Source organism: Salmo salar, chromosome ssa17 (genome assembly GCF_905237065.1).
Source record: "Salmo salar chromosome ssa17, Ssal_v3.1, whole genome shotgun sequence".
In the NCBI taxonomy this organism is placed as follows: Eukaryota; Metazoa; Chordata; class Actinopteri; order Salmoniformes; family Salmonidae; genus Salmo; species Salmo salar.
In genome coordinates this window covers 2,653,305-2,671,832 of record NC_059458.1, presented here as the reverse complement: position 1 = coordinate 2,671,832, position 18,528 = coordinate 2,653,305, and the positions used below count along the sequence as shown (strand labels likewise).

Genomic DNA, 18,528 nt, shown 5'->3' with positions numbered 1-18,528 from the left:
TATTGTACAAATTGGATTTTGTAACCAACATTTTTTATTACAGGACAGAACATATCATACAAAATGGATGACGTAGTACACAATTGTGCAACATTTTCGGGGACCCATTTGCCTCGTGATCACTACTTTCAAAACTAATGAATAATGCAAAACCACTGGAACATCACTTTAAGAGCTCAATTGAATCTGTATCTGCATTATAGCTCAATTTAAAGGCAATATTCCTGCATTCGCAGAGACTGCCTTCATTGTAAACGCTGCAAAATGTCAGCTCATTTGGAAATTACCTTTACATTTCAGCTCGGGATACCTCAGGGATACGGATTGAATCCAGCCTGAAGAGGTCTAATACACTTAGATCGAGAACCTCAGAAGTGGTCATTCGTTGTAGTTCTGAGGTATCTTCAGTACTTCTGCAACACTTTACACTGAGTGTACAAAACAGTAAGAACACCTGTTATTTCTATGACAGACTGACCAGGTGAAAGCTACTGTATGATCCCTTATTGATATCACTTGTTAAATCCACTTCAGTCAGTGTAGATGAATGGGAGGAGACAGGTTAAAGGATTTCTAAGCCTTGAGACATGGATTGTGTATGTGCGCCATTCAGAGGGTGAATGGGCAAGACAAAATATTTAAGTGCCTTTGAACCGGGTATGGTAGTAGTTCCCAGGCGCACCGGTTTGTGTCAAGAACTGCAACGCTGCTGGGTTTTTCACACTCAACAGTTTCCCGTGTGTATCAAGAATGGTCCACCACCCAAAGCACATCCAGCCAACTTGACACAACTGTGGGAAGCATTGTAGTTAACATGGGCCAGCATCTCTGTGTAATGTTTTCGACACCTTGTACTGTCCATGCCCCGATGATTTGAGGCTGTTCTGAGAGCAAAAGGGGTGGGGGGTGAGATATACACTCAGTGTATATCTAACCTGTACATTGATAACTAACCAGTAACTGCACTGGAATTAATTATTGGTGACATTGATGCAGTCTTTTACTGATGCAGCCAGGTCACAAGTGTTGAGGAGTAAAACCACAGAGTCGCTAATGCCATCACATGGTTACAAGGTACATTCATTGGTTAAGATACATTAAAGGCATGACCTATAAAAGCGCTGGCTTTACACTGTAGCACTTAAGAGCAACAATAGCAGCCTTTACATACATGTACTTCACTATCACATTGTACAAATCACCATACACATGCCACACATGGTAAAGGCATAAGAGGGCGAAAGCTGATGACAAAGTAGCAAAGAGAGTTCACATTCACAGTTTCACTTTGCTATCATAAAATAGCAAGAATAGGGATTATAGGTATAGAGCGTGTCCCACATTTTACAACGCATCACATTCTAGATTAACCTCAAATAGCCTGCGTCAAACACTGGCACACGTTCACCATGCCTGCCACAACATCTATCCTACAATATGTTTGTTCTCACATCAATAGAATGCCCCAGCTCTCATAGGTCACTACTATTATATGGCTCATAGGTTAACATTTTCTGCAGCATCAGCCCCTCAAAAGCATGTCTCTTCCATGGCATAAAATAAAACAAAAAAAATACAAATATTAGGACGTAAGGACAACATGTCCACAATGTGAGAATAATGTGAATATAACATATCCACAACATCAGTTACAGACTCTGGAGCACAGCTCTCCCATGGCAAAGAGGTATCATGTCAACACAGTTAGGATAACATATCCACAGCATCCATAGCTGCAGTGCAGTCAGAATCTGCCCTCATATTCACAATGCCAGTATAATGTAAAGATAATGTGTCCATAATGTGAGGATAATGTATCCACATCAACATCCAGCCAGACTCGGGGCTCTCTGGTTTCAGTCCCTCAGCCATCTCTAACGACTCCTCCTTCTTCTGCTCCAGCTCAAAGTTCTACAGGTCAAGGATGAACAAAAAAACGTATTATTAAAAGGTAGACTCAGCGATATGACGTGGATGCAGAAAGTAAACAGCATAGTGAGTCAATTTCCCCAACAACTAACAGCGTTGAAGCGCGAGGCTCAACTTCTCTGCCGTTTTGGTCCCGTGGCTACCACATTGTAAAAGTGTGAAGTAAACCCGTGCACATGCGCAGATACTGTGTGTGACTGTGAAAAAATGACATGCATCTTGCTCATCGCAATATCTGCAGTGCTGCTTGTGGCAATATAATTTAGCTGAGTCAGCCTGCTAAACGACTTAAAGGTAATCTTATCCAGTCAGTCAAATACATCGAGCGAAGCTGGTTCTGGCATGAATTCAAGTCAGTCACATGTTTAGTAAGCTGACAGTATCAGCTGAGTTTCTGATCAATCAGACATTGAACACACATGATGGCACTTCTTTCAAATAGACCTCAGAAAACTGCTGCCTTCTGGTTCTGCTCTTCTGTTTATCAAGGGCATGGCAGATACTCTGCTCCCTCACCCCTAGCTTTGTTTAGGTTCATTACCTGAGCATTTCCTTGGGTGGGGAGCAACCTTGAAGAGCAGACCCTAAACGCTGTAAATTAAGGAGATGGAAACAGCAAAAGATAAGTGTACAATATCAGTGAGCTAATATCCAGAGAGGGAAATATGTACTGTACCTCCAGCTCCTGCATTACTTCATCCATGAAGTCACTAGAGTTCTGCTTGTAAGACATTGCCATTTTGATTGTTTCTTTGAACATCTGGGAAACATTTTGAAAGACAGAAAAGGGTTTTCCAAGTTTTAGTTTTATTAAGCAAAGGAATATAGTATACAGAGTATTGTGTGTCTCTTAAGGACAATGTTGTCCATCCTCACCTTGACTAGGTTGGTCCCATCAGCAGCAGATACAAAGTACAAAGGAAGTCCCTGCATCTTGGCAAAGTTAAAGTTCCTCTGGGTCACCTTCATATCAGCTGCAAACAACAGAGTAAAAATACAAATAATATTAGAATTAGCCTGTGTGGCTGGACTCACCATCTATCTTATTAGCCACCACCACACAGGGGATCTCAGGCCTGTTCTTCCTCAGGCCTGTACTCCCTCAGGCCTGTACTCCCTCAGGCCTGTACTCCCTCAGGCCTGTACTCCCTCAGGCCTGTACTCCAGCTGGTCAGGTTCTTATAGGTGATCTTCCTCTGCACATCAAACACCTGACAAAGACAAGTACAGTCAATGATACAGGCTATGACATAAGTATGAGCCTTGAAGTAATGTTATTGTCTTAGCAGCTAGTGTGAAGTCTTACCATGATACAGGCGTGAACCTTGTGATAGTACGAGGGATGCATGCTCTGGAACCTCTCCTGTCCGGCCGTATGCCAGAAGTCTTTGGGGCAGACATAAGCACAAACACAGCTGAAGGCAACCAAACAGATAGCAAGTCAACCAGATAACATAATGTCAAGATTATGGTTCACAGCAATAACCAATCAGTTTACTATAGCCTTAACAACTCTTCAGTCTAAACCAGACATGTTGATTTACATTTACATTTAAGTCATTTAGCAGATGCTCTTATCCAGAGCGACTTACAAATTGGTGCATTCACCTTATGATATCCAGTGGAACAACCACTTTACAATAGTGCATCTAAATCTTTTAAGGGGGGGGTTAGAATGATTACTTTATCCTATCCTAGGTATTCCTTAAAGAGGTGGGGTTTCAGGTGTCTCCGGAAGGTGGTGATTGACTCCGCTGTCCTGGCGTCGTGAGGGAGCTTGTTCCACCATTGGGGTGCCAGAGCAGTGTACCGTTTTGACTGGGCTGAGCGGGAACTGTGCTTCCGCAGAGGTAGGGAGGCCAGCAGGCCAGAGGTGGATGAACGCAGTGCCCTTGTTTGGGTGTAGGGCCTGATCAGAGCCTGAAGGTATGGAGGTGCCGTTCCCTTCACAGCTCCGTAGGCAATCACCATGGTCTTGTTGATAACAAAACAATTGATAAACATACCTACTAATACAGCCTTGCTGTCGATGGTGGTAGTGTATTTGTAGAGCGTCAGGGCATAGGTTGACAGCTGCTGGGGATGACTGGAGAACAAGTTAGGGAATAGAATAAACAACTTTGTCAACACTCTATACTGTAGCTACACATTGCTGGTCAAAAGGCCTGTCGGCACACTGGATGACTAACCTGCTACAAGCCAAATCAGTTACTGCATGAACTATTGAGAAGGCATTGGGTTTCTTTCAGTTTAATACTATCAATATTAGGCAACACAAAACGTTACTTAGTTAGCTACATCAAGCTAAAAGACTGATGAATTTCTTCTGCGATCATGCAACACTCAAAACCCAATTACAGAAATCATAGATGAGAGCGCCAGTGTGAGAAAGGATACTATCCGTCTATCAGAAACCTCTCCATCAACCTGTAAAACAAAGAAGCAGTTGTTAACATCTTCTCCTGGGTCACAAACAGTAAGCACTACTGCTGATATAAAATGTAGTTACCTTTACTGAGAACGTTCAGCATCTTTAAGATGTATTTGCAGTGACAAAATGACAAGAAAAAGATGGCATGCTCCCTATCTAATTTACTTGGATTTTCCCACTACACTGTCTCCAAGGCAGATTATCTTGATTTCTTCATCTGCATCATATTTATCTTGGTCCAGTTCAGGAATGCCACTGGCGTCCCCTGCCATTCTACCTTTAGGAGGGGGGGCGGGGGGGGGGGATGAGCTGCGTCTCACAGCAGCTTAGCTAGTTAGCGAACGTAAACTAACGTTAGCTAGTTACAGTAAAGTATGTGGCTAGAAGTTAGTTAGCAAAAGGAATGCACTTAGTCTGTGATTAACGGCAAGTAATCGCTTAACGTTAGCTAACTAACTAGATATAGCTACACATATTTGCATGCATTTAATTAAAATATGACCCAAACCCATTCGAAGTCATGTCTAAGTTAACTTATTAGCTAGCTGTCGAAACGGGCATGTTTTCAACCCGACGTTGGTTAGCTGTCTACAGTAACGTTAGCCTAGCCAGTGCAGTGGCTACCTGTTAGGGTAGCTAACATAACACACAGTCAGGGATATTTCTATGTCCCTGATATAACGCTATATCTAGCAACCTGCTTTAGCGGTCCGTAGTCTAGCAAAATAAGTAGAAAAACGTTACCGTTGGCAAAACGCTAGTTTTCAAAACGTTGTAGTTAGCATCTTCATGTTTTTGGCGCAACAGCTTCCTCCGGAGAATTTCTGTTTCTATGCAACGCAGACGCTTAAAGGCCCCCTTTTTTTGTACGAGGCTGTTCCTATTATTGCCTGAAAATGGGTTATTTTGGGCTATTTCCAAAGATTGTCCAAAGGTTTATTTTTCCATGACAGAAAAAAGTATATTCGTTGAAAATGTATTTATTTATAACTAGCGTTATTTATTACCACAATTGTACACGTTTGACGTGTTATAACATCAAAGTGAGTGAACATAGCCAAGTCATTTTGGTTTGAGAAGAATCATGTCAGATCAATGTTATATCAAACCACATCTTTGGTATTGGAACAATAAAATATTATAACACTAGGTATTTCAGAATAATTTTAATACTGAAAGTGGTCATAAACCTTTGGCATAATATCACACTCTGAGTCTCATGTTGTAAAATATGTGCAAATTAAAACAGTATTAGGCCAAAAAAAAGTGTTCCCGAAATCATAGCATTCATGCAACAAGTGACACAAAATATGAAGGGAGGCCACAGGTGAACTAGTGTTTGGGTAGTACAAGCCTAATCCTTTTCCCCCACATAAGTAATCATAACGTTCACGCATGCGTGATAGCCGTTTTCCTCAGTTATTCAAATCAAATTGATGTGATAAAACATAGCCTTCATATGAAAAATATACTTTTGTTTTTAATCATCAACAAGGATTATGTGATTGTCAGGTTAGCTTGTCTTCCAGCATCATGGTTCTCCATGCAGGATAGGCAATACATAAGAACAATGAGGCACAATTAACTACTTTCTTCACTGTAGAGCATTTTGATACTGCTGAATTTATTGCTGGGATAAGGTGGTAGGGATGAGGAAAAGGGATGTTGGGAAGGAATGAGGTAAATGGAGGAATGGGAAGGGTTCCTATTCCGCCAAGTCCACGATAAGCGGAGCGATGAACTCAGAATGACGAATTCCGAAAGAGAAGCTAGGAGGTTTGATCCTGGTGAAGGTCACCTAGGAACGGAAGACGGGCAGTTAGTGCATTACCCATGCAACAGAGGGTAGAAACAAACTTTGTTGAAGATATTTGACTATTTTAATTATTGTATAAGTACACAGTTATAGAAGTATGATATGGTTATGATGAGGTGTCTTGCCTGTTCAGGGTGGTGAGCTCCAGGGCCTGGTTTCCTGGTGGTGTCTCCAGGCATGCTGTTGCGTCCTGTCATGCTGTAGTGGGGGGTTTGTGTTTGTAGGTGCAGGGGTCCACCACTCTGTATGTCCCTGGGCCAGGAGTCTGATGTACAGATGGAAACACACAGGGAATAAGTGTGAGGAAGAAAACAATGAACGATAGGCCTACTAACTCAATCTGTCCATCATCGATAAAGAGGACAGATGAGATGTCAATTTTGAAGAGTCTGTGTTTGACATGTCAGATCTACCTTCTGCAGGTCCTCGTGGAAGCTGCCGATCTTGCTGCGTCCTCGAAGGGAGAAGTTAGGGGCGGAGGTTTTGTTGACGGTGGCTGGCCCCAGCACAGACGGCAGCATGTAAGCAGCAGGGCCTGAGAGAGAGGACACAAACAATCACATTTCGTAAATACACCAACATTCTATTCCACAGTTCTATCATATTTTCAGTGTTCATCGAACATGCTCACTGAATATTTGATCGATCACATTTTAAAATTCTACAGCTAACATTCTATTCCATGTCGCTTAAAGCCACAGTGTTGGATTTATTGAAGAGGACCTTACCTGGGGTCTGGTCATTGCGGAAGCCTTTGCTCCTGGCAGACAGGGAATAGGCAGGGGCAGAGTAATATGCAGACTTCCCTGACCTCTCCGGGGAGTAGCGTCCTGAAACACCAAACAGACAGTTAGAATTAAGTCTTGAGTCTGTATGTGTGTGTAGTTTCTGAGAGACGGTGTGAGTTTTGAGCATGCTTGTGTGTGTGTGTGTGTGTGTGTGTGTGTGTGTACTCGCAAGTGTGTGTGTTTATCCAAAGCGACTTAATCATGCGTGCATACATTTTATGTACAGGTGGACCTGAGCTAAAGGTTGCCATTTGAGACACAGCCCAATGTTTAGCCTTGTTTATCTTCCCGCTACATTCCTCTATGGAGGTGGTCTGTCCTGATAATGGATATGATGATGTCCTTCTGATGTAATAGATTCCAAAGGTGATCGTTGTTTAATGATGAAAAAATATAAGGCTTTGGCCTTGGTGGCCCTTGGTGGCCCTGATAAGACTTCACACCTTAGTTAAGATAGGATTTAACGTTTGTGGATTTGGACATTTCTTAAAATAGTTGTGTCTTACATTAGCCTATTGGCTTTCTCTGTCTAAGCAAGCTGGTAGTTATCTTTCAAAAAATAAAAAATAATAATAAATAGCAGATTTTAGGCTTTAGAACTTGACAGATGTGTCGTTTGAAAAATCATAATTTATAGGCCCTTGATCAGAACCAATGTGAACGGAGGTTATCAACATTGTCACTGAAAACAATTCCTCAGTCTGTTCAAGGGTTCCCACTTCTTGAAAAGAAACGTTGACATTTTATTAAATTAGATGTGGAAATTATAGAATTGTTGCTATCTGTAAAAGAAACATGTAAATGTACCAGAAAATGTGAAATGACACTGTGATGTCTGAGGACCAGTTTGTTTTTTGTGACTGTAACATCAATCAATCAATCAAATGTATTTATAAAGCCCTTCTTACATCAGCTGATGTCACGAAGTGCTGTACAGAAACCCAGCCTAAAACCCCAAACAGCAAGCAATGCATGTTGATCTTCCAGATGTTAAGGAGGTGTTAGTCATATTTTAGACCCACTGTTAGAGTACCACCGCATTCTGTCTGACTGGTATCATTAAGGCACCACTGTGCGTCCTCACATAAAACACATGCAGATGGAGCAAAAAAGAAAGGGTGTGTGTTACTGACCAGGTCCGGGGGTTTGGAACAGCTGGGGGTCATTGGGGCGGCTGTAGAGGGAGTATGCAGGGGTCCCGTCACGCCCAATCCTGGTGATGTTGGAGGGAACCAAGTACCCTGGCCCGGGGGAGCAGTCTGAGCTGAACTGGCGATGGCGTGTCCCAAAACTGAAGGCCGGTGCTTTCAGCTTCCTGGGGTCATGGTAGTTCAGACCTGAAGAAGAATAGGCGAAGATGATTGCCCATGTGTCTTTTTATACCCCAAAATAAAAAAAACAATCAACCAACTAATCAAAAGGTTAATAACAAATCAATCAATAAATCAATAAGTCAGTCAATCACTAAGTTAGTTGTACCTGTCGCTCCAGGCAGGGCATACTTGGGTCCAGGGCTGCTGTAGAGTGCAGCGATGGGGCCTCTAGGCTTGTGGGGCCTCCAGGAGCCAACCCAAACATCAGTGCCTGACATGATTAGTCTGTGGACAAGGACAGATGGAATTAGAGTCAATTTAAACTTGCTGGATGCTCATACCAATAGTGTTTCATTAAAAACTGCCTTTTTAGGATAGTGGAAAGCAGATTGCCTTAATTTGGGTAACTGCCTAACTTTTTAGAGCTGGTGAGTTAGTGCTGGTGTCTGGAGCTCGTTGGTCTGTTTGGTTGGTGTTCCAAACTAACTGTGGTGCAATAGTGGTGTGCACATAATTTATGTCATAATGGGATGTGCTCAGCTGCGCATTAAAATGTCTTAAATTCTTGAGCAAAATCAGTGTGACGACTGTTTAGTTGCTTTACTCAATAAAATAGCCCTGTTTTATCTGTTGTAAGTTAGTTATATTAATACATAAATTATACTATTTATGGGTCTCCACTGCCTCGACGTTAATTTATAGACATAACGATTTCCCCTTAATTGAGACCTCTCTCTGAAATAAAAGTTTATAACAGCATACTAGTGCTGAAACTATGAACAGATATGAATTCATCATAACAATATAGACCTACCAGCATACTGTTGACAATATAGGACACGGGCGATAAAAATATATATATCTTCCACACCGACCATGACCATGTGACTGCGCGTCTGCCTTCTGGTCTGGCTGTATTCAAATTGCCCGTTTATGTAAATAGCCAGCTGTTGGCAAGATAAATATTGATATAAGAAAAATCCACCAGATCTAAATGGCCAACCTGTATTGTTCGTGGTCTTCTCGGCACTGGTCTTCTCCGCACTGGGTGCTCCCTAGGACCAAACACTTGGGAGCTCTGATTGTTTGACTTTGGTTGTCCTCATGCTCACTATGACTACGTTACCATGGAGACGCTATTTTGACAGGCAGGTTGGCTTTAAATTCACAATGTGGCAAAAAATAAACCTGTTTACGATTACCAAAAATGAAGGACAAAATGATTCCGTTTTTTCAGTAATGCAATGCAGTCAGAACTTGTTCAAAGAGATCATTTCGTTTCTTGGTGTGTCTGTAGGGGCGGGGGGTAGATAATCCTCGAAGAAAACCAATTGTATTATTTTATTTAACCTTTATTTAACTAGGCAAGTCAGTTAAGAACAAATTCGTATTTACAATCACGGCCAAACCCGGACGACGCTGGGCCAATTGTGCGTTGTTTTATGGGACTCCCAATCACAACAGGTGTTATGCCTGAATTCTCCCCTCCTAAGCGTTCTTCTTTGCTGCGACTTGCTTGCTAGTTGAGATTTCTGCCCTTCAATCCGTTGTCAGTTTAGCCTACATTTCACTGATCTTAGTAGCAGAAAGCATTTTAGTCTGCAGTTTTCGGTGTGGCTATTTGTTTCAAGTGTATGTGGCGGTTCTAACTTGTATGGCACCCTGTGCGAACCCCCAATTCAGCGCCCAGCGCCGTCCCCGCCCAGTGCCGCCCCCGGCAAAATGTCGCACTGGGCGGCTGCTCATGTCGCCCTTACCTGTTTATTATAACACACATACATTAATTATTAATTTCGGTTGCCTATCCTGACGTGAAGTTTGTTTTATATAAAGTATTTGACTCTGATGTGTGCAATAATTAAGGCTGCAGTCTATCTGACAGGCTCACTTTCCCGTTGAACATGTCATCTTTCTTCATAGAGGTAAATGGATATCGATTTAGAGACATGGCGTATTATATTTCAGGATACGCTTTTCATATTTATTCGAAATTCCTGTGCTTTTTTGAAGATTTCTCACTAAAACAAGCTTATCTCTGAAATGTCAACGGAGCAGTGAGCATATACCAAGCGTTTTATTTTCAAAGTATTAAAATGTACAATTGCATTTAATTCAGCGAGTGGCGACCCATTATTTTGAGCCCCACGTGTTTAGCAAAAATGGGGGCTTGCCTGTTTTGCATGTTACTTTGGCATTAACACGTGTCACATATCAGTATGCAAACAATTACAATATATATATATATATATACACTACCTATCAAAAGTTTGTGGTCACTTAGAAATGTCCTTGTTTTTTAAAGAAAAGCACCTCTTTTTTGTGCATTTAAAATAACATCAAATTAATCAGAAATACAGTGTACACATTGTTAATGTTGTAAATTACTATTGTAGCTGGAAGCATCTGACTTTTAATGGTATATCTACATAGGCGTACAAAGGCCCATTATCAGCAAATGAAATAAAATTGTATTTGTCACATACACATGGTTAGCAGATGTTAATGCGAGTGTAGCGAAAAGCTTATGCTTCTAGTTCCGACAATGCAGTGATATCCGAGTAATCTAACCAAACAATTTCAGAACAATTACCTTATACAGACAAGTGTAAAGGAAGTGTAAAGGAATTAATAAGAATATGTACATAAAAAAAATATATGAATGAGTGATGGTATAGAACAGCATAGGCAAGATGCAGTGGATGGTATAGAGTACAGTATATACATATGAGATGAGTAATGTAGGTATGTAAACATATGAAGTGGCATTGTTTAAAGTGGCTAGTGATACATTTATTACATCCATTTTTCCATTATTAAAGTGGCTGGAGTTGAGTCAGTACGTTGGCAGCAGCCACTCAATGTTAATGATGGCTGTTTAACCTGTTGGGGTGTAGGGGCAGTATTTTCACGGCCGGATGAAAAACGTACCCAATTTAAACAGGTTACTACTCTGGCCCAGAAACTAGAATATGCATATTATTAGTACGTTAGTTAGTATATTTTTATTGATGAAGAGTTTGGAGGGTACTATGGTGTTAACCTGTTGGATTAGGGGGCAATATTGACACGGCCGGATAAAAAACGTATCCGATTTAATCTGGTTACTACTCCTGCCCAGTAACTAGAATATCCATATAATTATTGGATTTGGATAGAAAACACCCTAAAGTTTCTAAAACTGTTTGAATGGTGTCTGTGAGTATAACAGAACTCAAATGGCAGGCAAAAACCTGAGAAGATTCCTTACAGGAAGTGCCCTCTCTGACAAGATCTTGTTCTTCTTGTCTCTGTTTATTGAAGACTGAGGATCTTTGCTGTAACGTGACACTTCCTACGGCTCCCATAGGCTCTCAGAGCCCGGGAAAAAGCTGAACGATATCGAGGCAGCCTCTGGCTGAAACACATTATCGCTTTTGGCAAGTGGCCGATCAGAATACTATGGGCTTAGGCGCGTGCCCGAGTCGACCCCATGCTTTATTTTCTTTTGTCTGTTTACCTAAACGCAGATTCCCGGTCGGAATATTATCGCTTTTTTATGAGAAAAATGGCATAAAAATTGATTTTAAACAGCGGTTGACATGCTTCGAAGTACGGTAATGGAATATTTAGAAATTTTTTTGTCACGAATTGCGCCATGCTCGTCACCCTTATTTACCCTTTCGGATAGTGTCTTGAACGCATCGAACAAAACGCCGCTGTTTGGATATAACTATGGATTATTTTGAACCAAACCAACATTTGTTATTGAAGTAGAAGTCCTGGGAGTGCATTCTGACGAAGACAGCAAAGGTAATAACATTTTTCTTATAGTAAATCTGACTTTGATGAGTGCTAAACTTGCTGGGTGTCTAAATAGCTAGCCCTGTGATGCCGGGCTATCTACTGAGAATATTGCAAAATGTGCTTTCACCGAAAAGCTATTTTAAAATCGGACATATCGAGTGCATAGAGGAGTTCTGTATCTATAATTCTTAAAATAATTGTTATGCTTTTTGTGAACGTTTATCGTGAGTAATTTAGTAAATTCACCGGCAGTGTTCGGTGGGAATGCTAGTCACATGCTAGTCACATGCTAATGTAAAAAGCTGGTTTTTGATATAAATATGAACTTGATTGAACAAAACATGCATGTATTGTATAACATAATGTCCTAGGGTTGTCATCTGATGAAGATCATCAAAGGTTAGTGCTGCATTTAGCTGTGGTTTGGGTTTATGTGACATTATATGCTAGCTTGAAAAATGGGTGTCTGATTATTTCTGGCTGGTTACTCTGCTGACATAATCTAATGTTTTGCTTTCGTTGTAAAGCCTTTTTGAAATCGGACAGTGTGGTTAGATTAACGAGAGTCTTGTCTTTAAAATGGTGTAAAATAGTCATATGTTTGAAAAATTGAAGTTTTTGCATTTTTGAGGTTTTTGAATAACGCGCCACGGGATTACACTGGCTGTTACGTAGGTGGGACGATTTGGTGCCACCTATCCTAGAGAGATTAAGTATGCTCCCTCTAATTCTCGCTCTTTCTTTCTTTTTCTCTCTCTCTTCTCTCGGAGGACCTGATCCATAGGACCATGCCTCAAGACTACCTGGCCTGATGACTCCTTGCTGTCCCCAGTCCACCTGGTCATGCTGCTGCTCCAGTTTCAACTGTTCTGCCTGCGGCTATGGAACCCTGACCTGTTCACTGGACGTGCTACCTTGTCCCGGACCTGCTGCTTTGGACTCTCTCTCTACCGCACTTGCTGTTGCTAACTCTGAATGATCGGCTATGAAAAGCCAACTGACATTTACGCCTGAGGTGCTGACCTGTGATTATTATTATTATCTGACTCTGCTGGTCATCTATGAACGTTTGAACATCTTGGCCATGTTCTGTTATAATCTCCACCTGGCACAGCCAGAAGAGGACTGGCCACCCCTCAGAGCCTGGTTACTCTCTAGGTTTCGTCCTAGGTTCTGGCATTTCCAGGGAGTTTTTCGTAGCCACCGTGTTTCTACATCTGCATTGTTTGGGGTTTTAGGCTGGTTTTCTGTACAGCACTTTGTGACATCGGCTGATGTAAAAAGGGCTTTATAAATACATTTGATTGATTGATTGATTGCAGGGTGTATTAGTTTTAACATCTCATACTGACTGAAAATGTGCCTGTGCCTTCAATGTGCAGAACACATAAAAGTAAACTCTCATCTAACAGTGGCTTTGGCATTAGTGAAACATTTGGCATCCTGACCTCTATAGTGTCACATGTAGGCCTACATAATTATGCCCAGGCCTGATTGAGACCATAACAAACATGTTTATTGTCATCTCTCTATCAAACTCATTTCATAGCTTTATATTGTTATATTGGGTTTGAGATCTGAGTAGCAGGCTGCCGACTGTTAAACGATGATTAATGAAAAACTGAAACAAAACCTTTTTGGAAAATTAAGGATCAGCAGGTTAAATATAATCAAATAAATGTATCCTCATACAGTTTATTGCTATGGTCAAAACACAGTTATGGCCTTTGGAAATGTTCTCCCCAGCCACTCACTTTTGAGTGATTTTTTTTAACTTATTGTCCTTGCATGGTTATATATTTATATTTCTTGGATAAAGGTATCAGCATCACCAGTGCTTGACTTGGGTAGGAACTCACTGGAGCTAAGTACCGGCATCTCACATTTTTTACTGCTTGAGCTCCTGTTCATCTTATAAAATATGAACTCAAAAGTATTATGGAGCTCCTGCACCTAAATATAAACAGTACCGGCACCCAATATGAGTACCGGCACCTATTTCAAGTCAAGCACTGTGCTCTCTGGAGAGCACTAAAGAAAAGTGGGAAAGAGAGGAAGGGAGAGATATTGTATATAGTGAAATAGACAGATATGTAAAAAGAGAGGGAGAGATTTAGATTAAACAACTCAAAGTGCCCCCCAATTGGCAGCTCTTCCATAGTGGTGCATTAAAAAATTGAACCCCCTAGTGGTGAAATATGATTGGCTAGCAGCAGACACTGGCTCCAGAGCCTTCATGTCATGAAAATCTACATCACTCATGGTTTGGTGCTCATCTCTCTGTACTGCTCATCTCTCTGGTTCCTGCATAGATTTGGGTTATAGATGCTTGAGTCTGATGCTAAACCGTGATAAGCTGTGAGACATGGTCAATAAAGGTTAGATGCTGTGACCGTGTGTTTCTATTAAACAGCCTTCCATGCCAATGTGTCCAACCTCCAGCTCTAAAGACATCAGAGTCTCTCTGTCTGAATCCCATTACTCTGTCTAATTAAAAACTTCACCTCGTAGCGCTGCCCTCCAGGGCCAATAGTTCCAGGACCTCTGAACTGGCCCCTGCCGGAGCAGGCTGCTGTCATTAGATTAAACACAATAATGAGAAAATCTTTGCATATAATTAAGGCTCAGATGAAGGACATGTTGATCGATGGTGGGGAGTGACAGGTTCGTAAATAAGTTAGAGCTGCCAATGAGGTCCTGCCAGGGATCAATAGGAAATGTCCAGCTCAGATTGGAGAGCGGGGATAGGCTGTCGTCACAGCAACGGGACGTTGTCAATACTAACAACTAGTTACAGATCTGCTGTCGTAATTTGATCACTCTGTTTTCACAAACAAATGCAGCAGGAAATGCAAATTGTAGCTTATTCAATGTTTAAAAAGGCTTCTAAGGTTTGTAACTTCCATTTTAAAATATCTGACTTGATTTGCCCTAACTAAAAATGTATCAACCCGTACAAAATTTCCATGAATTATAATCCACACAATAATGAAGATTTCCTGTTGTTGCAGTATTATTTTCCTGCTGTGAGGAGCAGGGTCAAATTGAGATAGGGCATCTGCAAATTGAGATAGGGCATCTGTACATCTCTCATACTGCCAACATTGACTCATAGTCCTCTAGCTGAGGGTGTGTGTGTGTGTGGGGGGGGCGGGGGGGGGGGCTCTTTGAATAATACTAAGGTCAGTTAGCATGTGTGTGTCCAATGGTCACTAACCATAACCCAGATTCAACAAATCAAGTTTTACTTAAAAAATCACATAGGTTGTTCGGCTGTTTTAGTGCCAGGATGGAATAAAAGCCGGCACACCCTGAAGATCTCCAGGACCAGGTTTGGTAACAAATGTTTTTCAAAGATTGTTTTCCTTCCCAGTCACTGTTTGTTTGGATCCACGTGAGCTTTTTCAGAAGCATGACAAGTAAGAAAACACTGATACACCGATAGACAATCACACAAATTTAAAATACAATGACATACAAACAATAGAACCAAAAAATTGTGTGTGTCTGTGTGTGTTTGTGTGTGTCCCCTCACAGTTCCCACCGTGCCATGAGATGTTGTTTAATTTGCTTTAGAAAGGTCATTTTGCTGTTTGCCTGATTCATTGGAGATGGAAAGGACTTCCATGCGATCATGGCTCTGTATAATACTGTGTGTTGCCGTGAATTCATTTTGGACTTGGGAACTGTGAAGAGACCCCTGGTGACATGTCTTGTGGGGTATGTATGGGTGTCTGAGCTGAATGTTATTTGATTATGCAGACAATCTGGAATTTTTGTCACAGTAATATTTCTCATGAAAACTAGGAGAAGCAATTAATCTCTCGTCAATCCTCAACCAGGAAAGACTGGCATGCATGTTGTTGATGTTAGTTCTGTATGTGTAGTTAAGAGAAAGGGATGCTGCTCTGTTTTAAGCCAGCTGCAGCTTTGCTTGGTCTTTTTTTGCTGCACTTGACCATATTACCAGACAGTAATCACAATGGGACAAGAGCATAGCCTTAACAACTAGTACAGTTGATTTGTGTCAAAAACAAAGAACATATTATTATAGCAGACATACCCTCCCCCATCTTCACAACAACTTTGTCAATATAACTTGACCATGTTAATTGACCATCCAATATTATACCTAGGATTTCAGCTTCCTCAACTTTCTCAATGGTCACATCCTTTATGTACAACTCCAACTGTTGAGGTTTAGGTCTCAGAGAATGTTTTGAAGAAAATACAATGCTTTTAGTTTTAGATGTATTTAACACCAGTTTATTATTCATCATTAATTACCCATTCTTATACTGACTGTAACTCCTTATTTATCATTTCAGTAAGGCTTTGGGTGCAGACATGTAGATTGTGGATTGGAATCATTCACATACTTAGTCATTCTAGCTTTGTGTAAGACCAGTGGAAATGCATTTGTAAAAATAGAGAAAAGTAACACTGACGGGACACAAACTGTACATATCTGACGTTAGAGAAGCTTCCATAGAAGAACACTCTCTGGGTTCTATTGGATGAATAACTATCCAACCATGTGATGGCATGTAAAGCCATAGCAAGTGAGTTTCTTCAATAGCAATTTATGATCAATAACGTCAAAGGCTGCACTGAAATGTAACAATACAGCTTCAACTATCATCTTATTATACATGTATTTTAACCAATCATCTGTCACCTGAGTCCGTGCAGTACAAGTTGAGTGCCCTTCTCTATATGCATGCTCAAAGTCAGTAGTTAACTTGTTCTCTGAAAAACAGCATTGTATTTGGTCAAACACAATTCTCTCCATCAGTTTACTAAGACATGTACAACAGTTTCTGACTTGAGGAAAGGACACACTGGAGGGCAGTGTTGTCCTATATGAAAGGGAAGGTTAGTTCTAGGCAGAATGTGTGAGACTGTGCAGCATATTGGAATCATTTGTGTTGCTGTACTGTGCTTTACTATGAAGGCAAGTTGTTGTTTTTCTCCAAAATGTCAATGTGTTGGACGTCCCACCAAATGGGTACCTTTTGGGTACTGTAACAGATATTTCCTGCGATTGGATGAATCACCAATCACATGTATTTAGAAATTACTTTGTCAAAGCAACAAGATAACTAGGGCTTTACAATGATTGTGATAACTTGGAGACATTTTGGGGTTAAGTGGGTTAGAATCTTCCTAGAAGTCACAGAGGACCCACAGAGATGTGAAAATGCAGAATCTGGTCACTTTAGCAAGTCTTTATTCATATAGAACATTCAATAAATCAGATTTTTTATGTGGTCTATATTAAAGGGCACTTTATTTAATATAACAGTCTTTTAAAATTCAATATTGTGTGCACAATTTCTACATAAAATATCAAAGGGTCTAAAGGAAATCTTTTTGTGGAACGCCCCATGTAGTGTAGCCTATTTGTAATTGAGACAACATGAGAAGACAAGATAGATATTCCGAGGTATTGCCATGGTATTGGCTGTGTGTGTTTGAGGAGATTGGAGAGAATGTCAACACGGGCCAATATTGACAACACTTCACTTCCGCTCTCATACACAGACTGGAAGCCACTGTCACATGACTGAGGTATTGGAAATTTGTCCAATTTCACTGTACGGTAGGTCTCTTGCTTCCAGAGTAAACAGAGAGACGGACGGACAGACCCCTTTTAATGTAATCAATACATTTAACAATTAAATGTAAACAGCAACAAAATGTGCTGTCAGTGTGCTTGGAAACAAGAGATACATGGTATTATTATTTATTTTTAGCATCCAGCCCTCTCATTTGACAATGAACTCGACAGTGTGAGCTTCCACCCACACATATGTGATGACTGATGCTGGTCAATTACAGTGCTCTCTAGTGTTCTCAAGTAGTGTTAAACAGTTGTAAAACAGTTCAGCTCCTCTCTATCCCACTGTCACACACACACACACACACACACACACACACACACACACACACACACACACACACACACACACACACACACACACACACACACACACACACACACACACACACACTTTTTTACCTGCATTACCAACTACAGCCAAACTGTCACTGCTCATAATTGGGTCTCACTGTCCGGACAGAAATCAGCCTCACTGTTCATACTAAAACTGAAACATCCCTCATTTCTCCCCTCCCCTGGTGTGTGTGACAGTGGCCTGGGGGCCTGGTTGCTGTTGACAGGTACAGATGTAGGATCTTAATTTGAGCCAGCTACAGCAGGAAAATAATCCTGCAGAAACAGGACATGTGAAGTATGATGTGGTATTGTTTTAGGTTAATACATTATTTGTTAGGGAAAATCAAGTCTGAATTTTCAAAGTGGAAATTACAAACTTTAGAAGCCTTTTTAAAAATCCAATATGCTGCAAGTTTGCATTTCCTGCTGTGCATTTCTCAGCAGCAAAAGTGTGATCAAATTAAGATCCTACATTTGTACGAGAATTTCTGATTTGAGGAGAGCTGTCA

General features: G+C 40.9%; 2 protein-coding genes across 5 annotated transcripts; both read right to left on the bottom strand.

Annotated features, from left to right (window-relative positions):
- LOC123728127 (rab-like protein 2A) lies at nucleotides 1–5,207 on the bottom strand. 4 transcript variants are annotated; one of them, XR_006759961.1, is made up of 9 exons: nucleotides 5,105–5,207; nucleotides 4,327–4,356; nucleotides 3,936–4,015; nucleotides 3,236–3,315; nucleotides 2,965–3,140; nucleotides 2,806–2,903; nucleotides 2,606–2,689; nucleotides 2,471–2,520; nucleotides 1–1,911 (listed from the first exon to the last, which is right to left on the bottom strand). XR_006759961.1 is itself a non-coding variant. In XM_045698714.1 (9 exons), exons 2-9 carry the CDS (start codon nucleotides 4,350–4,352, stop codon nucleotides 1,705–1,707), a joined length of 687 nt encoding a protein of 228 aa, XP_045554670.1. In that variant the 5' UTR covers nucleotides 4,353–4,356; nucleotides 5,105–5,207; the 3' UTR covers nucleotides 1–1,704. The 4 variants fall into 4 exon arrangements, 1 of the variants encoding a protein (XP_045554670.1); XM_045698714.1 differs by lacking the exon at nucleotides 2,471–2,520 and having other exon boundaries at nucleotides 2,965–3,005; nucleotides 3,070–3,140; XR_006759960.1 differs by having other exon boundaries at nucleotides 2,806–3,140.
- A 302-nt stretch (nucleotides 5,208–5,509) lies between these two features.
- Nucleotides 5,510–9,483, bottom strand: LOC123728058 (outer dense fiber protein 3-B-like). The gene is given in 8 exon segments (XM_045698589.1): nucleotides 5,510–6,158; nucleotides 6,302–6,387; nucleotides 6,390–6,441; nucleotides 6,590–6,711; nucleotides 6,905–7,006; nucleotides 8,098–8,301; nucleotides 8,444–8,562; nucleotides 9,281–9,483. Coding segments are annotated over 7 exon segments (771 nt in total). The 5' UTR covers nucleotides 8,556–8,562; nucleotides 9,281–9,483; the 3' UTR covers nucleotides 5,510–6,065.
- Between the last annotated feature and the right edge of the window lie 9,045 nt (nucleotides 9,484–18,528).